At 39.9% G+C, this 21300-nt stretch overlaps 1 protein-coding gene across 15 annotated transcripts in view; it reads left to right on the top strand.

Moving 5' to 3' along the window:
- Positions 1-18584, top strand: part of PEX14 (peroxin 14) — a 36812-nt gene extending 18228 nt beyond the window's left edge. For 10 of the 15 annotated variants that reach the window (XM_088872976.1, XM_011625341.3, XM_011625342.3 and 7 more), the window contains 3 exons: positions 15428-15472; positions 15576-15644; positions 17776-18584. In XM_088872976.1, the coding sequence (XP_088729102.1) occupies positions 15428-15472; positions 15576-15644; positions 17776-18378 (717 nt within the window). In that variant the 3' untranslated portion in view covers positions 18379-18584. The remainder of the gene's footprint in view (positions 1-15427; positions 15473-15575; positions 15645-17775) is intronic. The other 5 variants (XM_088873003.1, XM_088873014.1, XM_088872992.1 and 2 more) reach the window with 1 other exon arrangement.
- The last annotated feature ends 2716 nt before the right edge of the window (positions 18585-21300 follow it).

The raw sequence follows: 21300 nt of genomic DNA, 5'->3' as shown, positions 1-21300 counted from the left end.
CTGCCGGGGGGAGATACACATGGTGGTGAATGTTGGTCAAGGCCAGGAACTCACTCATCTTGTGCTTGGTAGGTTCTCCTAAAGTTGGGGGGCCAGGTCCTAGCTGAGTTCGTGGAGCTGAAATTGTCAGCCACTGCTGAGTTAGCATCATGAGCCAGGCGAAAGAGGTTGGGGAACTGCTTTCTAAGAGGTGTGTGACCAAGCCACACATCAGTCCAACGAACCCTATTCCCCTCTCTCAGTCGAAATCGAGTGTGTTGAAGAAAGAGGTCCCAACAGTCGAGAAGAGGCCTCCAAAAGCTAGAAATGTTGCCGGTAGTTATACACACCAAAGCCCAGGAGTCCACCCCATGGCCGTATTTGTGGTGAATTAGTTCCCTCCACAAGTGGTTGGGTTGGCGAGATTCGCCACCATTTGCTGAGGAGGGCTGTGTTATGGGACCTGAGTTTTTCGGTGTCAAAGCCACCTTGGGATTTGGGTGTGCACAGAACTGGCCACAATATAAGGCGGTATTTATAACCTCGTTCACCTGCCTAGAAGAAGTCGCGCGTCATCTTCTCAAGCCTAGCCACGACTGAGGCAAGGATGTGGAAGAGGGGCATTTGGTACATTGGGGTAGTGGCTAAGGTAGCCTCGATGAGGGTTAGCCTTATAGCAAGGAAAGACATGTACCTTTCCAACCCACTAACTTCCGGTCGAATTTATCAATTATGTGGCTCCAAAAGGAGAGGCGGGGCATTCCAATACACAACGGGAGCCCAGATAGGAGGAAGGAAGTTCGTCTATAGAATGACCCCACCTATCAGCTAAAAGTTGGACTTGTTGGAGGTCATTGCATATCCCCATCATCTTGGATTTTGCTAGACTGGTCTTGAAGCTTGTAGCCATCTTAAAGCATTTGAGGATATAAGCAATGTATCCACTTGTTGGGGGGAGGGGTTGCAGAAAAGAAGGGTATCATCCACGTATTACAGGTGAGAAATGGTGGGACCGCGACTGCTAGATTGGAACCCCTTGAGGAGGCCTGCTTGGCACAACCTCGAAATAGAAGAGCTGAAAACTTTGGCCACGATGGCAAACAGGAAGGGCGATAGAGGGTCTCCTTGGCGGAGCCCTCTAGTAGCTGGGAAGTAGCTTGGGGGACCCTTTAATGAGCACAGGAGAAGATTGCAGATGAGATGCATTTGCGGATCCATTTCCTCCACAGGGATTCAAATTCCATCTGGCCAAGAGTTTCTTCTAGGATTGACCAATGTACATGTTCAAACTAGGTCAGGGATTGTGGAGATGTATCCAGAATGGATGCATTCGTGGGCGATTAGAGCTCCATTAAGAATTTAATGATCCTTGACGAAGGCACCCTATGTGGGGGATATGACTTGGCTTAGCACGGCCTTAAGTCTGGAGGCCAAGACCTTCGACAACAACTTGTAGGAGCTGTTGATTAGGCTTATCCGCCTGAAGTCTTTCAGTTCCTCGACTCCTATCTTGGGGATGAGAGTGATGAATGTGGCATTCATTAATTTGTTAATTACCCCCTCAAGTGGAATTTAGAGAAGAAGGCTAGTATGTCTGATCGAATGGTGTCCCAAAAGGTTTTGAATGGGGTGATGGGGTGATGGGGTATTCGGTGTTTAGATCACCTAGTTTGAGCCACTTGATCTTGGCTCTTTGAGCTTAAGAGATCTCTTCTTTGTGTAGAAGAGAAAGGTCGTCGAGCTTTGCTATAGACCTAAGCTCGAGTTCAGTAGGGGTTAAAGATCTGGCCTCTTCGATGGAGTTCCAATTTGAATGGACTGAAGCATGTCGGCCTTCTGGGACCGAAAGTTATACGAACGACTATGGCTCCAAGTTTTGAGAGAGAATTTCAAAAGTTGGAGTTTCCATTGAAGTCTGAAACCTGCCCACCTGTGGACTAGGGGGGTGTATGAGTCCACCAATAGCACACCAGATTGCAAAAGTCTGGCTCCTCAAGTCAAGAGAGCTCGAACCGAAAGGTTTAGGACCCTCGCGACAGCTTGGGTATCGAGAAGGATGTGGTGATGGTTGGAAATGGGTTTTGGAAGGGTGGATGAATGAGTCCTAGGAAAGGAGTGGTCCCATTCCAGGGAAGTAAGGAATCTGTCCAACTTGGAGAGGGAGGGGTTGATAGAAAAGGTTAGACCATGTAAATTGAGCTCCTTCGAGGGGAATGTCCAGGAGCTGATTCTAGGAGGTGAAGTCGAAAAATTCTACCATGGCAGGGGAGATTCTGTGGTTGAAATTGTAGTCATGAGACCAACTGGTGACATTGAAGTCCCCCACCCTAAACACCAAAGTGGGGGAGCCAAAGAGGCCAAGGCTTGGAGTTCTGCTCAGAAGGAGTCCCTCAGATTGTTAGAGTTAGGCCTGTATACCACTGTGCACTTCCAAATCAGCCCATCGGAGACTCTGGACAAGATCATCGTGACGGAGAATAGGCCAGTTTGAGAAGGGACAAGAGAATGAATAGAAGGGGTCCAATGGACCCAAATTCTTTCTGAGGCTCCTTGTGCGTCGAGGGCAACCCACCAGCAAGGTTTGAAACCCCCAGATTTTGCAAACGACGGGAAGGGTAGGTTGGGGAAGCTTAGTATCTAAGTGCAAGAATGGCAGGGGAGTACTTAGAGCAAAGGTCCCTAATGGAGTGTTGTTTGTTGTAGTGGCCCAGCCCATGGATTTTCCAGATTAAAATCCGCATGAAGGAGGGAGAAAGTGGGTGCACCTTGAGGAACACCTGGAAGAGTGCCTGGTAGGCTGGGAGGAGGCATAGGACTTGGGATGAGATGTCTTGGATGTCTAGGGGTGTTACCTTGTAGTAGCTCACTCTGCAAACCAAGTTGGAGAGCTCTCGTTTACCTTTGGAGCTCTTCTTAAGTTGATTGTTGGTGTTTGAGGAGATGAATGCTTTTAAAACTTCTTTTGGGCCATTGAATTTGAAGCCCATTACTTTGAGAACCTTGTGCATGTCTCCTTGAGCTTGATCCAAACTGTGGACGAAAGCTGAGTTCACTGAGGCCGTGGAGAATGTCTAGACACTATCGAAGGACTCGTTGGAGTGGTCCTGCTGATGAATGGGGCTGTAGCATAGGAGGCGAGGGGGGTTATGGCTGCTTCAAAGGAATTCTGAATGGCTGTCATCCTGACTGATGGTGTGGGAGGGGGGGGGGAGGGGGGGGGGTGGTGGGTGGTGGGGTCAGAGGGGGTGGTGGGTGGTGGGGTCAGAGGGGGTGAGGAGCAGCCAAAGGATTCAAGTGGTGGACAGTGGAGCATCCATCGTGCGGGGTGCTCAGAGAAAGGGGCTAAATCTCCCTGAGGAAGGTCTGGGAGGAATTGTGAGATAACCAAAGTCCATCCAAAGTTAGTTGGGTCGAGCTAAAACCCAGGCCTACAGAAGGGGAGGGGAGAGGGGAGAGAAGAGGGGGACAAGGAGAGGAGGGGTAGCGTGGTTCCTACTGAGGGCAGGAGCCAAGGGTGACTGATGGAATGCCACCGAGGGTATGCTGCACAGAGAAGGAAGCGAGAGGAGGAGCTGTAAGGGGGAGAAGAGTTTGAGATGAAGGGGCCAAGGAAGGAGGGAGAGTGCCGGGGGAGGGGAATGGGGAAAGGGGTACAGAAAGGGGGTCTTGGACATGGCGTACCAACAGCCATGGGAAGGGGGGGGGGGGCGGGGGGGCAAAGGAGGAAGTGGGTGGTGGGATCACAGATGCGTGGGGGAGAGAAAAAGGGTAGCAGATAGGTAGTGTAGGAACGAAGGGGTAGGGCCGACTAGGGATTGGGGGCAGGGCGAGAGGGTTTGGCGGGAACCAAGGTGGAGGTGGTCGGGAAAGGTGCGAAGGGGTGGCATGAGCAGTTGTCAATCGGGATGGGGGCAGAAGGGGGGGGGGGGGGGGGGGGACACGGGAGGTCAAGGGATGTGGGGGGAGAGGGGCCTGAAGAGGGGAAGAGGAAGGGCCAGTGGAAGAGGTAGGTTGACAAAGTTTAGGGAGGATAGAAAGGCCCACCCTAGGCAGAGTAGTGGGGTTACTAGTGGTACCAGCCAACCTTGAAGGGAAGATGAGGGAAGGAGGAGGGGGGTTGGCAGTTGAGGGAGGATAGAGGTGGAAGGGTTGTTAGATGGTGAACCCACTGAAAAGGAGGAGTTTGGAAAGGGCGATTGCTGGAAGTGGACGGTCCAGGAAGAGTAGAGCCAATGGTTACAAGAAGGGGAGAGGGAGTATGGTTTGGGTCAACGAGGAGGGGGGGTGTGGAGTTGTTGGCACAGGTGCTGAGCTCTGCCAGGTGTCTCCTGATGACGGGGCACGGGGAGGTGGTCACGTGGTCTTGCTGAATCCCCTCTAGGGAATTTGAAATGGGGGGCAAAGTGTGGGCAGTGGCTTGCGAGGCACACAAAGGAGCATTCTATGTGGTGCCATCATAGGGATCGAGTGGGGTGGCGTCACGTGGAGTGGTGGCTGCATGAGGGGGGGCGGGGGTGAGAGGTACCCCAATGGCACGCAGGAGTGTCGCCGCGTGGTGGTTGTAAAGGAATATTGGGGCCAGTGGTTTACCCTGAGGGCTTTCTCGTTGGGCCGTGATGATGGGTTGCTTCTTGATGTTCTTCTATTTTATTCTTATTTTACAAATAGTGCAATTTATTGTTTAAATCTTACCATGCTATAAAACTTTGAACATTTAGGTTTGCAAAGGGGTAGGAGAAAAACCATGAAAAAAAAGAAAGCTACCAGTGTTGTGGTGCTATTGCTGCTGTACAGTTAAAAAAAGGGTTCACAACACCTTTTTGAGAACAATGCAAAATGCCTCTTTTCAGCATCATTTTGCACGCTAAGGTGATTTGATTTTGGTTTCAGCAAACGCCGAGTGTTGACTGGAAACCGCCCAAAAAAAGAGAAGGCAAAATGCCCCGTACTGCATTGTTGAATCCATTACCAAATGATATATTAATCATAAAGCAGATTTATAGCTTAATGTTATAGTTACAAGTTACAAGCTCAAATCCTGTGTGGGGCATTTTATGTTAGGCAACTAGTTGTACGAAGCGCAAGAAAAAAAAAAACTTCTGTACATGTGTCCCCCGTATGTCTAGCATGCCAAATTGTTTTTCTGCTTTGAAACTTGTTAACATGCAAAATCATACCTAAATTGGTGTTCTGGGTGATATAGCACGAAACCCCATCAGTCCAATTAATTAAAATAGACAACCCAGAGTCCCTAACTGACATAGTTGTAGGGCTTCTCTATATTCAACTGCACTCCACTCTTTATATCTTGATTCCAAGCCTTTTTGGGTATCTAGAGCACTGTGCAAATTTTGTTGGCTTCTTACAAAGACAATCCTATGGAAAAGATAAAATTGGTCATCTGATAACTCCCTTAAGTTAGTTGATAACACCTTAGCCAGTTATCCTATAGGTATTACCTAATGAGGCTATGTTTATCCTATAGGGATTATGTAATGAGGCTATGTTCCAAGTCCCTTTTTGAGTAAAGGGTGATGATGCTGTAATGAGATAAAGTAAAAGCACAACGGGCTATTAGAAGCAACATTGCTAAAAGGAGATGGTGGTCTTACAAGAAAGGATTGGTCTTTAAAGATATGAGGTGTCCAAAAAAAATGTCCCATGTGTGATTCCTGCTCATGACCTTCTTGTTTGGATCATACACATCAGCTAGGTCTTCATTGTTTGTTATTTAGCAGAAATAGGACAAAAGAAGAAGTTGGTTTTCCAAATTATAATAAAGCAAAAGAACATCAACGATAAAGCTATCCTTAAATCGTTGACCAGATTTTATTTATTTCCTAGATAGATATCTTTGAAATGTGTATATATATATATATATATATATATATATATATATATAGGAAAACACCACGCAATGCCTATAGGCAAAAATGAACAGTGATTTCGCTTACCCCTATCACCGTTCAAAGTTCATCACGCGGTCATGATAGTCCGGTAGTGTTTCATTTTTCATTTTTTTTCTACAAATCGGAATGACCTGAAATTTGGAGCGTGTATTCATCAAAAATAGGGGAATCTTCAAAAAATTTTAAAAAAATGTTTTACATGAAAAAAATTGACCAAAATACCTCCGAAAGGTTTCGGGGGTATTTTGATCAATTGTTTTTTACCGATAGTTTTTTTTATATTTTTATTAGATGCGTCTCAGTAAGATGTATATACCCTCCAAATTTCAGGTCATTCCGATTGGTAGAAAAAAAAAATAAAACACTACCAAACAAACGTGACTGTGCGATGAAATTTGGAAAGTGATGAGGATAGGCGAAATCACTATTCATTTTCGCCTATAGGCGTTGGGAAGACTTTTCCATATATATATATATATATATATATATATATATATATATATAGATATATTGTTTTATGGGGTGGTATTGTGTCCACATGCTGTGGATGCTTAAAAGGTGCACAAACGCTTTTTAGGGTGAAGGCTTATTTTTATAAATAGAACTAATTAAAAAAATGAGCCAAATAAAAATGACCAAAATCCCTAAATTTATTTTGGTCAATATTTTTTATTATCTTTATTTAATTCTACTTATTAAAATGAGGTTAAAACCCAAATTTCAGATCAATATCATTTTTAAATAAAAATAAAAATAAAAATGAAATCAATTATTGGCCGGTAGATATGGCCTTGTGAAACGTCAACACCATTGGAAGGGTGCTTGTGCACACTTCTACCTGTCAACATCATGTGGACGGGATACTTTTACTTCTTTCATACCAACTACTTCCATCATTTCTACTTCTAATAAGTTTCCCAGTTCAGCTTGAGTATTGATATGAATATGCACAAAAAGAACAGTTGGAATCTAAGTTGCACACTAATTGGACGATTATATATATATATATATATATAGATATATATATAGTAGTGATGCTGTAGGAGCCTACCACAAATAGTGGTGTGAGACCCCTATGGATCATCATTGATCTCAAGATTCATATCTTGAGTTGAAGTTCAAATTTTACTTACCATAAGAGTTCTTTTCTCTCTCCCTATAAATTTGTCAGACCCCTACAAACTAGGAGCCGTACAACCTGTCCCTCTCTCTTTGCCTTTCTCTCTCACACACAAGAAATGGAGGCCCCTGCATTTCTCTTTCTCTCTTCAGAGATGGAGGCCGTTGCACCTCTCTCTCTCTCTCTCTCTTTTGCCTCTCGCCATCATCTCTCTCTCCCTCACAGCATCCCTCCTCTCTCGGTCCTCCCTTGTACCTCTCTCTCTTTCTCTCTCTCGCCAGTCTCTCTTCCTCACCGCCTCCGTCCTCTCTTGGCCTCCCCTGCACCTCTCTCTCTCTCTCTCTCTCTCTCAGTCTCTCTACAGAGTAACTCTTGTCATGGCTTACTGCACTCACAAAGTTTGTCGACAATACAGAAGCCCCACACCATCTCTCCATCACAACTTTTCACTCTCTACAATTTCTCTCTCCATATCATGGCTCAACACATCAGAAACTTCCTCAACCAAGCACCCAACAAGTGCTTTTGGATCATTCTCTCTCTCTCAGTCTCTCTACAGAGTAACTCTTGTCATGGCTTACTGCACTCACAAAGTTTGTCGACAATACAGAAGCCCCACACCATCTCTCCATCACAACTTTTCACTCTCTACAATTTCTCTCTCCATATCATGGCTCAACACATCAGAAACTTCCTCAACCAAGCACCCAACAAGTGCTTTTGGATCATTCTCTCTCTAGCTCCTACAGGCAATCCCCAACAAGAAACCCAACTAAATGTAGTGCCTTTCTGGGTAGTATCTCAGAAGAAATCACAAATGACATAGAATCAATTGGGTTTGATCGTGAATCACTAAGTGTTTCTCCAAAGAAATCACAAATGACTTTGCATCTATTGGGTTTGACAGTCAATCACTGAGTCTTTCTCCATTAATTCAATCTGGGTTATCTCTGATTAAGGGTGTGGTGGACCTTCCAAAGAGAGAAAGATGACCTTTTCTCTCTCTAAGGAAATCCAAAATATGTGTCAATTACAGATGGAGAGATTAGAAATGTGTGCAGTGCTTTTCACGAACTAATTATTTTTTATAGTACATGGAATTGTTAAAGAGGAAAGTTGGAAAAATCTATTGCTAGACTATCCTGGCTTAATTTGTTCTCAAGATTTGATGGCATAAACTTGTTATCTCAAGATTCTCAACAAAGTTCTTTTAGAATTGAATGTTTTCACAGTCGAACAAAACTCTTCAAGAACTTGGAATATTGCCAAGTTCTAGTTCAATAAGATGTGGCGTCTCAGATCGTTTAAGCGATGGATGGAACATGTACTGGAGTGTAACTGATGACAAACAAATATGATAATTCATCCTCCAAATGAGCCTAAGGATAATGCTCCAATAGTGCTATAATGCTCAAAAACTATAATCAATTTTGGTAGAATATTTTAAAAACCTAAAATGTAGTTTCATTCTAAACACCTTTTCAAATGTTGGGCAGATTGAGCAGCCCATTAGATGGTGTTGAGATGCAAAATCTGAGCCCAGATGACTTTAAGAGAGAGAGAGAGGGAGGTGTAGGGGAAGGCCGAGAGAGGAGGTAGGCCGTGAGGGAGAGAGAGATGGTGGCGAGAGGCAAAAGAGAGAGAGGAGATAGGCCGTGAGTGAAAGGAACATTGGCTGGAGAGAGAGAGGGGAGAGGTGCAAGGGCCTCCATTTCTTTTGTGTGAGAGAGAGAAAAGGTAGAGAGGACAGGTTGTGTGGGTCTGACTAATTTATGGGGAGAGAGAATGGAACTTGTAGGGTGCGTAAAATTTGAATTTTAACTCAAGATAGTGATCCATAGGGGTCCTATGCCACTATTTGTGGCAGGGTCCTATAGAATCATTTCCCATATATATATATATATATATATATATATAGGGAGAATCCGATGTTAGCTCACTAGCTAAGCCCAATGGCTTAGATTGAATTTGGGCTGATCCAATAGTTATGAATGCATTTCGTATTAGAATTTTAATTTTTCTTCTACAAATTCAAATCACTTGAAATTTTGATGGTTTGTTCTTTAAAAATAGGAGAATCTAATAAAAATATCAAAAAAATAATTCGCAAAAAATAAATTCACCAAAATACCTCTAAAATATTTCGTGATTTATTTTTTTAACATTTTAATTAGGTGCGCCTTGATGAAAAGAATGGACGCTCAAATTTCATGTGATTTGAATTTGTAGAAAAATATTAAAATCATATTATAAAATGATGTCGTGATCGTCAGATCGGCCCAGATTGTTGAGCTTACACTGTAACTGTTAGTTAGTAGGGCTCACAAGATCTTTTCCCATATATATATATATATATATATATATATATATATATATATAGGTCCTTATGCTAGGGTTGTGTGCTGTTAACTATAATAGTAACAATGATATTAAAATCTGCTAAAAAAATAAGAAAATAGAATTATGGATATTCCAATTAGAAAGAGTCTTCCATAAGCATCTTTTGGACGCAACTAAGGTGACAAATGAATCAAATAATAATGAATATCTATTACTATATTTTTATGCAGTGTTGTTTTTGGAAAATTTACGAAATTGCTTCTTAAGGATGTGATTAAAGCAATATTAATTTTCATATTTATTACAAAGAGTTGTACGCACGCATGCGCTAATGGGAAGTGTGTTTCAAGATTGTGTATTTTACATAAAAATAATCTTCAAGATATTTAAGTTAAAAACTGTTATTGTTCTTATATATAATTCATAAGTCAATCGATGTTATTTTTATAGGAATTTTTGGTAATCATTTACAATAATTGGTGAGTTTTTAAATAAACTTTCATATTTAATTTTATTTATTAGTAACAATAATATTAAAATATGCTAAAAATAATAAGAAAATAGAATTATGGATATTTCAATTAGGAGGAGTCTTCCATAAGCATCTTTTTTGGATGCAACTAAGGTGATAAATAAATCAAATAATAATGAATATATATTATTCAGTGTTTTTGTTGGAAAATTTACCAAATTGATTCTTAAGGATGTGATTAAAGCAATATTAATTTTTAGATTTTTACAAAGAGTTGTACACGCACACATGCACTACTGGGAAGTGTGTTTCACGATTGTGTACTTACATAAAAATAATCTTCAAGATATTTAAGTTAAAAACTGTTTTTATTCTTATATATAATGCTTAAGTCAATCGATGTTATATTTTATAAGAATATTTTGTAATCATTTGCAATAATTGGTGAGTTTTAAAATAAACTTTCATATTTAATTTTAATTATCAAATTTCTCTATTTTCTTTTAGGTCTTTGACATTTATATTTCTTGAGATGAGGATTGTTGTTTAAATAATTTATAGGGATTCCCACTTTTGCAGGAGATTCTATTTTAACTGTAGCATTGATAGAGTTTATAGAGAGAGATTTTGGGTAAATGTGTAGATAGTAAAAAGGAGTCGATATGATTGGAAGTTCTGCAATAACTCTTGTTAGAGTTTCTATGAAGTTAGGAAAATTGGAAGGGGAGAGGAGCGATGAGGAGAATTCAAAATTCATACTGCTGTTTATTCTCCCTCAGTAATATAGATATATATTTGAAATTTAGCTATTCTAAATTTTTATATAACTGCTAGTTGTACAGATATACAGATCAGTGTTTTAAAATGCGCAATGCGGCTCTGATCCGGTGGGGGGCCGATGCGGCCCGGATGCGAGTGCATCGCGATGATGCGGTCAATAAATGTAAAAAAATTCTAAAAAATCTAAAAAAATAAGTTAATGCATGGAAAAAAAATATGAAGGTGATATATGTGATAGTAGGTATTTTAGTTTAATGATTAACTTCAAAACTATTAGCTGTCGGAGATTCTGTATCCAGTTATCCTCTATTCCCTGATAGAAACTAGAAACTTGAAACCAGCTTCATAAAGCATTCAACAATCAACAACCATAAGGACAAATTTGCACCATAAGCACAACCATAAGCACAAAATAGTGATATTACAAAATACAAACCAAAAGTCAAGCTCAAGAAGAGTTAATAGTTAATAACTTAATACAATCATCCATTTTGAGAGTCAATTTTGAAATTTGAACTTCATTTTTTCAAATATCGATCAGACAAGTCATCTTGAGAGTCGTCATGCGCATCATCAGTATCATCCTCGACAGCCTCCATGTATTCTTCTTCATCGGTCTGCTTTGAGTCAGCTTCCTCCTCGACTTCTGAAGCTAATGTGCGAGTGCGACTAGACCCAGCAGCTCCAGCACATCTAAGAACCCACCATTTATTACATGATTTGACTCAATGGATGGGTGCTTGTAGTGAAGAGATGGATTTAGAAAATAACCGGCTGAATGGAGGTGCTTGTGAAGCTGGGTATCCCATCTCCTATCAATAATTTCAAGCATAGCCTTGTGCATATTTTTATCATCCTTTAAAACATCTTTTATTTTAGTTCTTGTCCTAGTCATTGCCTCATGTATGTAGCCCATGGCGGGCTTCGCATCACCATCAACCAGTCGAAGCACTCTCACTAAAGGGCGAGCCACCTCCAATGCAATAATTATTTGACTCCAAAAAGATGTATTCAAAATAATTTTTCAGCCCTTCTCCCATCCTTGTGCTTTGACCATTTGTTTTGACTCCATTGCTCTGAAGCAAACATGGGCCTCAAGGCACTTTTTGCTTGGCTAGGCTTCGAAGAGTGAGAAATGACGTGGCAAATCTAGTGATACCCGATCTCACTAATTCTCTCTTCTTTGTAAAAGACCTCATCATGCTTAGGACTGTGGTGTGATTGTAAATAAATCCAACAACAAACATAGCTCTTGAAATCACCCCACTAAATAAAGATGTTGTATCCATTTCCTTTAGTATAAGATTAAAACAGTGAGCTGCACAAGGTGTCCAAAATATATGCTTCCTTTCAAAGTCAAGAAATGCGCAGCTGCAGCATAGTTGGCACCATTGTCAGTGATAATTTGTACGACATTTTGCTCCACAACAAAATTGACAATCTCATCCATCAAGCCAGATAAGTATATACCATCATGTGACTTGTCTGATGCATCAATAGACTTAACAAAAAAAGTACATGTTGGGCAGTTAACCAAAAAATTAATGAATGCCCTTGATTTCCCTTTGGACCAACCATCACACATAATAGTGGCCCCATATTTCTCCCACCTTTCTCTCTGAGAAATCAAAATTTTATTCACATCAAATACAACATCCTTCAACAAGGGCTCCTTAACCTCATGTAGTGAAGGAGGAATAAGTCCTGGGCCATATTGCCCAATTGCCTAGACTGTACATGCAAAAATATCCAGAGTTATAGTATTAAAAGGAATGCTGGCCATGTAAATCCACTTTGCAATCCACTTACATACCGACTTCCTTTGTTCTTTCTTATATTTATTGTCAATTGTGGTTTGTTTTATTTTTTTCTTTCTCTCTTGAACCACAATTTTGAGGCTAGGGGTGAAAAAAGAATCCATTGGCCCTTTAGAGAGAGGTGTTCTTCTCTCAGCACTACCACCAATATTTATAGCCCTCTCTCTTGAGGTTGGAGTATGACTACCCCTTTGCCTCATAGCAACTTCAGACATGTCATCATCATTATCATTAAATAATTGCATATCATCAAGTAATTCTTTTCTTTTCTTTTTTTTTTTCTCTTTATCTTTTTTCAATCTATCCAAATATTCTCTAATCTCCTTTTTTATATCATCTGTAGCTTGTGGGCATGCTCTTACATTCCCAGAAATTCCGGCTAAATGCTCTTTTTGTCAAAAAATACCACCCATATAAGTATTTCCACAGAGCAAGCATATCACACAATTTCTATCTTTCAGATTTTTTAGTTTAGCATATTTTCAAGCCGGATCTTTGTTACTAGAAGATTGGGAAGAAGACATTGCCCCAAAAATAAGTATAACAGTATTATTGTACAAGAAGGAATAAAAAGTTACCGTCTCTCTAAAGTAGTGCTCGATTCTTCGCGGCTTCGAAAATCCTCAATTTCTTATCACAAATTCACCTTAACATCCCCAAATCAACAATAAAAGGCATCAAATGAACATCCAAGTATCAAACAACCGCCAAATCAAAGATTTGGATGAAAAAAATTTTTTCGCCAAATTTTATTTTCCTTCGATTTGATGCAAAAAAAGCCACAAAAGTGGCTGGAAATCTTCGATTAGGGGGTATAGTAACCCCCCAAACTGTTTCCCTAAACATTGGAACAAAAAAAAGACCATTTTGCTCCTCCTTGAGGGGCAAAATCGAATTTTTTTTTCATGGAAACAAATGCGGGTGAGATGCAGTCTGATGCAGCCATGATGCGGGATGCGGCGCATATGCGGCCGCATCTGTCAAAAGCGCATATGCGCCTGAACGGGATGCGGATGCGAGCGCATCCCGCATTTTAAAACACTGATACAGATATACTTGTATGGATGTATTGGGCCCATGTCTTGATTCCAGGTTCTCTAAGTGTTACACTTTAAACATGTTTAGAAACCTATACCCATATTCATGCCTTGGTAACAAAGCTTCAAAACATCTAAGACCCAATTATGGAGCTAATAAAAGGAGCCATACTAAGAAAGCCTATCTGCAAATGATTTAAGTCCATCTCAAATAACAGTAACCCAGTCATTTCTTAAGTCTCGAGTATTCCTAACAGTTCTAAGCAGAATAATGCTACCAAAAACCCCTAGTCGAGCACTCAAAATCTCTTAATTCAACCTTTCATTGAGTCCTATGCTTTACCCTTCTCTTCTCATTGGTCCTGCAACATTTGTATTGTGTATGAACCTTTTGATTAGAGTGTCAGCATGGTTAAGGCTTCCTCTAGATTTAGTGAGGATCCTTAAAGGAGTCTTAAAACGGAATTAGGACTCACATAGTCACATCATTTACCCAGCTTACAAACTTCATAAAGCTCCTATCTTGGAACATTTTGTCTTTTGAGTCGAACTACAACTCCTTCTTGGCCTTCCCCCACAAACTGTCTTTAGAATAAACGTATGAAATGAATAACTAGGATCCAGGTAGCGGTGGCAATGGACCCGGACCCAACCCATACCTGCTGGGCATACCCGACACGGGTCCGGGTATGGGTCCAAATTTTGGACCCGCGGGTAGGGTCTGGGTTCAATAAATGATACCCGGATAGTCCCGGGTGCGGGTACGGGTCCTGCTATACCCGACTCGACGGGTACCTGGACCTGAATTTTTAGTTTACCCAAAGGCCAAAGCCCCAACCTTAAAATCGTTTCAATACTTTTCGACTTCCCCTAGTTCCCCAAAGGGGCAAACCAACCCCATCGCCATCCTCCCTCTCTACAGTTCTCCCTCTCTCAGTTTGTTGGAGACATAGCTCTCTCTCTCTGGATCTCGAATGTCTCTCTCTCTCTCTCTCTCTCTCTCTAATCGCCTACCCCTCAAAAATCAGTTCTTTATTTTTCACCATTATAGGCTACAAAAAAGGAAGCTCATAGTGTGGGTGGAAATGGACGACGGGATGGACTTGGGACCTGACAGGTACGGGTATGGGTTCAACTTTTTGACCCGACGAGTTGGGTCCAGGTCCAAAACCTAGACCCGAATACATTCGGGTCTAGGCCTGGGTCCAACCAGACTCGACCCTTACCTGACCCATTGCCACTCCTAGATTCAAGAAAGGAACTCAGAAGAGTCATCTGAAGCCATCTTGCCACTTTTATTTTAGTTGACCCATTTTTCTTATGCTCTTTTTTTGTACTTTTTGGCAGACCTTGGGCGAACTTTTGGGTTCTCATTTGTCAATATATATATATATATATATATATATATATAGGAAAGGGCTTCTATGAGCCAATGGGCTTACAAGAAAAAATGAGCCCAATGGCTCAGATAGAATCTGGGCCGATCTAACGATCACGGATGCCCGATAGTGTTTGAATTTTAATTTTTTTCTACAAATCGAAATCACTTGAAATTTTAGACGTGTATTGATAAAAAATAGGTGAATATTCGAAAAATATTTAAAAAATATTTTACATGAAAAAAATGACCAAAATACCCCCATAAATTTTTGGGGGTATTTTGCTCATTTTTAATTTGGCGAATTAGTATTTTTTATATTTTTATTAGGTGCAGCTTGATGAGAAGAATATTCACCTAAAATTTCTAGTGATTTGGATTGTAGAAAAAAAATTAAAATTCAAATACTCTCGGCCGTCTGATTGGCCCAGATTCAATCTAGGCCATTGGGCTTATACTATTCTGTGGGCTAGTGGGCTCCCCCAAGCGTCTTCCATATATATATGCGTGTGTGTGTGCGTGCATGCGTGCGTGCATGTGTGTGTGAGCGCCCACGCGCGAGATAAATAGTTGACATTGCTGATTTTGTTGACAGGTCATGGCCATGGTGCAACGAGGTGAAAAACCTCCTGGCATCCGGGTATACGTTCTTTTGCTGCCTTATTTTTCATAAGTTATAGTGGATCTTAGCTTATTGGTTTTTTGCATGCATGCTTTAACATGAATAACCATCTGATATTCAGGAAATCAATGACAAAGTTCCAAATGCAACACAGCCTTTGACAAATTCCCGCCTGGTACCTAAGTCAAAGGTATATGGACATTTTCTAAAATCTCATAATAACGTATTCCATTTATGTCATACTCCAAGCTTGACCAGGCAGCCAAGTCAGCTAGTCAACTCGGGCATTTACTTTGCCTATTGATAATTTTTTCAATGCTCCAAACCAAAAAAAGGAAGTACTGCAGTGTTTCGGCTGATTAGAGGAAGTCTTCGAGCATATTTCAAATAAAAAAATACAAGGATAATATTAATAGGAATTGTTAAAAATAAAGCAAATTATTACTCTACTAAATGTTTGTTATGAATTTAATTTTTGAAAATTTAAACACCTTTTATGTTAACATGTTCAAAAAAAAAATTAAACGCTATTATTACTGCTGTATTCATTTAGAGTGAGAGAAAATTTTTCTATTCTCTTTCAAAAAATAGTAAATCTTTCACGAATAGATACTTTACGTGACCTGTCACGTGGAATGCACTTTTAAGTAGACATTTAAAATTTTAATAAAGCTTTTTCTCTTTTTTTTTTTTTGATAAGCCCATAAGTACACATGGCATGTGAATATAAGCTATAGTTCATTGGAAGTGAAGATAAAAACATTTCAAACTTGTTCCTCTGCTCAACCGAAATTTCCTCCCTTTGTTATGCTTTGGTGGAATGGCTAGTCCCAGCGGCTTTGGGCAATTCTCCCTAAGTGAAGTGAAGTTAATAAAATTGCTTAACAGTTTTTCTTTTAGACTATAGATTAGCTTGAATTTGTTGTTCCTTAATTAATGTTTATTTGCCTTGTTAATTACCATTTCTATGATAGCATATTTTATGTCAATGACTACTATAAAGCGTAATACACTGACTTGTAAGGCTATGTTCCAGCTTCTAAAACATTATTGTATTTACTAGAACAAATATCTTGCACAAAAAATCAGGGCTCCATTTTTGTTTAGAGGAATTTGTTTTGTGTATAGTTATTTATGAAGTAGTAAGCCAAGTAGTAATTTCATTATTTCTTCCTCACCAGAATCTTTTGTTACTGACACCATAGAATTGGCAGATGAATGGTGTTGGAGAGAGAAATGGACCTAATACTTGGGCCGTTTCATATTCTTCTAGGTCGTACTCTTTTTATAATGGATGGATGGGGGGTTAGGATAATCAGGTGGAACACAATTTGACAGTTCTAACTCCTACCTCTTCCTTTCTCTATGTATATAAATCATATATGGTTGCATTTATATGGCAAATCATTGAAGGTGAGTTGAGTCTGGGTTGTTGCATCCGGTAAACTAAGAGATAGGCCGAGCCGATTCTGATTTCCGAGTTTTAGAACTATGCTTCTAACTACTTAACAAGGTGAATCATGGAATAAGGCCATTGCATGTTACTGCTGGTGTGTCTCATTTGTGGTTAAAAGCTAAAACCGCTAGTCTGATGGATGCCTGTTCCTGATGAATGACGAAGGTGTGCTTCTATATTTTGAGAATGGGCTATGACAGAGGTGGTTATAGTGGTGAGTGTCACAACATGACATCTAGAGTTCCATTCTCACCAATGCATATATGTTTTTATGTTTATGGACATGTGAGTTTGTAAAAAAACATGCTCCACAATTGCGCATAAATGGATGATAATGCTTTTTAGATGTTCAGGTAAATGTGTGCATAAATAGTACAAGTTTGTATTTTTCATTAGCTTTTCATACACAATCTTTATGTGCATGTGCCCATGATTAGATTTTTATAAAGTTTTTTAGCATTTAAAAGTAAAAAGTACAGTAATCTCTATATATATATACATGTTAGATTTGTTGTAAATGTTTGTTAGCTTTTGAAATGGGAAAGTGTACCATGGTTCCCATGACTATGGAAAATCCAGAGTCTCACTATCAAGTGGAAAAGTCTACGATGGTTTTTTAGCTTTTGGTTGGGAGGCGGAAAGAAGGTGGGACCTGCCATTGGAGGATCATGTTCTGGAGGGTCCCGCTTACCCCGTCACCATCTAACCAATGATTGATTGCAAAGTGGTGATCCTCATGCCCACGAATTTTAAATTATCACAAGGAGTGTAGTAGACTTTTACTTTTTGAAAAAACAAAACTGAATATCGTAGAACCTGTAATCTTTGTATACATCCATATGATTGTCATGTGTTTTTTAAGCAGCCTTGGGAAGATACAAGTCGGGTTCAACCCAGTTCCATATACATCTCTCAGACAGAAACAAAGGTCGTGGACTCTCCCGCATCGGGGCAGGGAGCCTACTATGCAAATGGGTCCGCGACCCAAACACAATACCGGCAGCCATTACGTAATGGCACTCCTATGGCAGAGCAACAATGGTGGAAACAGAAACCGGAGCCCAACCCCAGCTATTCTTTTAATCCTGATCGAGGTGCCAATGTGACCATTACTGAGGCAGAGCCCGAGAATGATGGGCTCCAAACCCAGCATTCATGGGCTCCTTCAAAAGAGTCCTTGCCCAGGCGTGCCTGGGTCCCACCTCCTCCCCCTCCGGTGGCAATGCCTGAGGCTGCTGATGCCATCCGACGGCCGAGGTCTAGTGGATGGGTTGAGGGTGCTGGGGATGAACGGTCCACATCAAGCTTGGGCATTGGAGTAGAGCAAGATGGGCCATCTGAGACTGGTGTATTGGGTTCAGTGAAGTATGACAACTCTGAAGTATATGGTGGTACGAGCGCTGTAGATGAGGATGGTTCAGGGAAGGGTTTGGATACCATTGTCCCTTTAGAAACCGAGGCACAGTAGGATTAGGGGAATGACTCCTACTTGGTGGAATTCTGTGGTTTCATTTCTCTCTCTCTCTGTGCGCGGAGTTAATTTTCAGCATTCATTGGATGCTGGTTGTATATATTTGTTTGTGCTTTTAAGAGTCCTGGAAACAGAAGATCACTTAGAGCTTTCTGTAGACTTGGGCTGCATAGTTACATAATAAGTGGTGGCATCTCTTCTAAGTTTTGCTTTTGCCATGAGAATGTTGGGTGCTGTTTATGCTTGGCGAATGCTGTGACCCATTAATCTCTCTCTCCCTCTCATGCTCCGGGAACATTTTGTTCTCTCTCTTATGCTCGTGGAGCATTGTAATCATTTTGCCCCTCTCTCTCTCTATTTATGCTTGCTGAATCTTATCGCCCATTTCTCTCCCTTTCTCTACTTATGCTTAGGGATATTGTGGCCTAGTACCCACTCTTTTTTGAACGTCTACTACTCTCTCTCTCTTTATGCCTGTGTTTTACGGCTATATCTGCACGGGGATGTATATGTTAGGGTTACTAAAAATTTTCAGTTGCAGGAAAATGCAAGTATATCAGGCTCGTAAAATGCATTCCTAGCTTCGAACCCTTAAAACTTAATATTACTAATGTTTTTCTTTGGGGCATTTGGTTTTGGTTGCTTATCCAATCAGTTACTGATCGTCAGAACAAATTATATAAAATATGTGGGAAGTAGCAAATTTATCTTTAAACTAAATATATATCCTTAAATGTGAAATCCAAGTACATCACAATATTCGAAATTTTTTTCTTATTATATACATTTCGTTGATCAAGCACTAAGTATGAAATAAAAATTCACAAATGTTGTGAAGTACTTCAATATGTTGGATTTTACATTTAATGGCGAAGAGTAATCAGTCTCTTTGTATCAAAAGTGAATGGCCTCATAGTATATTATTTACGTATTTTATTTTTTTAGTTTTATTTAGTCTAGAAGGAATTTTGTGAACTATTGATTCTTCTTTATTTATGGAATAAATCTCCCAAACAATAGCCAAACCTGCATTTGGCTACCACATTTTATCTCGGGCAGTTTGTGTTTCGAGAACCAAGTAGTTTTGTATGAAGAAAAAGTTTATATAAGATGGAAATATTATACAGTAGAAAAAAAAAAAAAAAAAAAAAAAAAAAAAAAAAAAAGGCTCCCCCAAGAAATCCATCGAAAAAGGTAGCTCTTATGTTGAAAGTCTCTCTAATTGATCATCTCAACTTTTAGATGTACAAATTTGGAAAGGAAAAAATATATATTTTAAAGTAAAGAAATGGTATATCTTGTAATACATTATTTAGAGTCTAGATGATCTATTCTCAAGATTTTAATATGTTTGTAGATCTGTTTGATTTGTATCATTTTTTTAGTTTTAGATTTCATAATTAGATGTAAAGTAGATTTAATATCATCATTGAAATTTCCTACACCAAAATTATATCTTTCGACGAGCTCTATCTTTCGACGAGCTTTAGAGCTGCGCCTTACTTGAATTGTTTAAGATTGATACCTCATATAAACCACTCCCTTTTCGTATGTAAGTTTAAAACAAATAAGGGTACGGTTTGCATAAGGTTGCAATCTTAAACAATCAAAATAATATGCCCCACCAAATTTTATTATAAAATGTAATTTTGGTGTCAAACTTTATTAGGATAGCCTAAGAATCCATTTTCATCTTTAGTTATAAAATTTTAGACTCCAAAAATGATTCAAATCAAGTAGATCTATAAAGACATGAAAATTTTGAAAATGATTTGTCTAGATAATGTATTACAAGATGATCAATTAGAGGGCTTTCCAACTTCAAAACAACTTTTTAAGATGGATTTTTCATAGCACTTCACTTATACATTTCAATGTTGCAAGACGCCTCTCTCCCTCCCTCATACCAGATACGTTAGTTCCCTTCAAATTTACCAAGAACGTCACTGGGATATGAGTTGCTAATTTCAAGCATACAGGTTTCAAAATGCGTAAAATCCATTTTTTGTGTAACATTAAAAAAAGAAAGGGATTGACATTAGCATCTTTAATATTTATCTGGCATCTCTGAAAAACATCTCTGATTTCCTCAAAACAGCTGCAAGACTCCATTGAGGAGATGCCTCTCTGGTCGACCATTTGATCATGTTCTGGGAGTCTCTTTCGGCCTCTTTATCCCCTTGTAATTCTCATAAGAGTCTTAGTCTTTGAAGCAAGATTTTTCTTCTTCCTGTTTTGCTATAGCCTCAACACAGGGGCTGAATAAGTTGCCAATGTAAATTTCTAATTAAACCTCCCATTCCTACTTTGTTAGGATTCTCCAACGAAGCTTTTATCGAAGTTGAGTTTACATATTCCCCTCGTGGTGGTTAGTCTTTGGATTTTCATTTGGGAGACTTCTTTGAAGTTGAAGATGATGTCAAAATCTCGCAGTCACCGAACTCCATGCTTAAAAGCCCATAATTGGACAATTACTGCATGACATGGTAGCAGAGGCACCGCATACGCAAGAGGGACAAGACCTTCATTATCTCTGAGTAAACCACCACTCCCTGCTTGTTGATCAAGCCCTTCAGAGCTTCCATTAAAATTGAGCTCCATCCAACTGCTGACGCAATACACCTTTTATCTCTATTGTGGCGCTAAATCTTGAGATACATGGAGGTTCTCGAAACTATCCTCCTTGGATAAACCCATAAATTCCTTCGATGCTTTACCCACATAATCGTAGAGGTCATGATAGAGTCCCTAGTCTGATGTTGATTAGCTCTTGGAAAGCCCGTTAATTTTTTTCCCTCTATATTTGCCATCGGATTGCCACAATAGCAATACAACATAACCAGATGCCTGACTGACTCAGGTAAAAAGAGGTGAAGAATGGTCAGCCACTCAGTAGAGGCACAAGGGGTAAACGAATAA

This window comes from Amborella trichopoda, chromosome 1 (genome assembly GCF_054954075.1).
Source record: "Amborella trichopoda isolate Santa Cruz 75 chromosome 1, AtrichopodaSantaCruz75HAP2 v2.0, whole genome shotgun sequence".
In the NCBI taxonomy this organism is placed as follows: domain Eukaryota; kingdom Viridiplantae; phylum Streptophyta; class Magnoliopsida; order Amborellales; family Amborellaceae; genus Amborella; species Amborella trichopoda.
The sequence above is the reverse complement of the archived record's forward strand: the minus strand, read 5'-3'. Positions and strand labels throughout refer to the sequence as shown.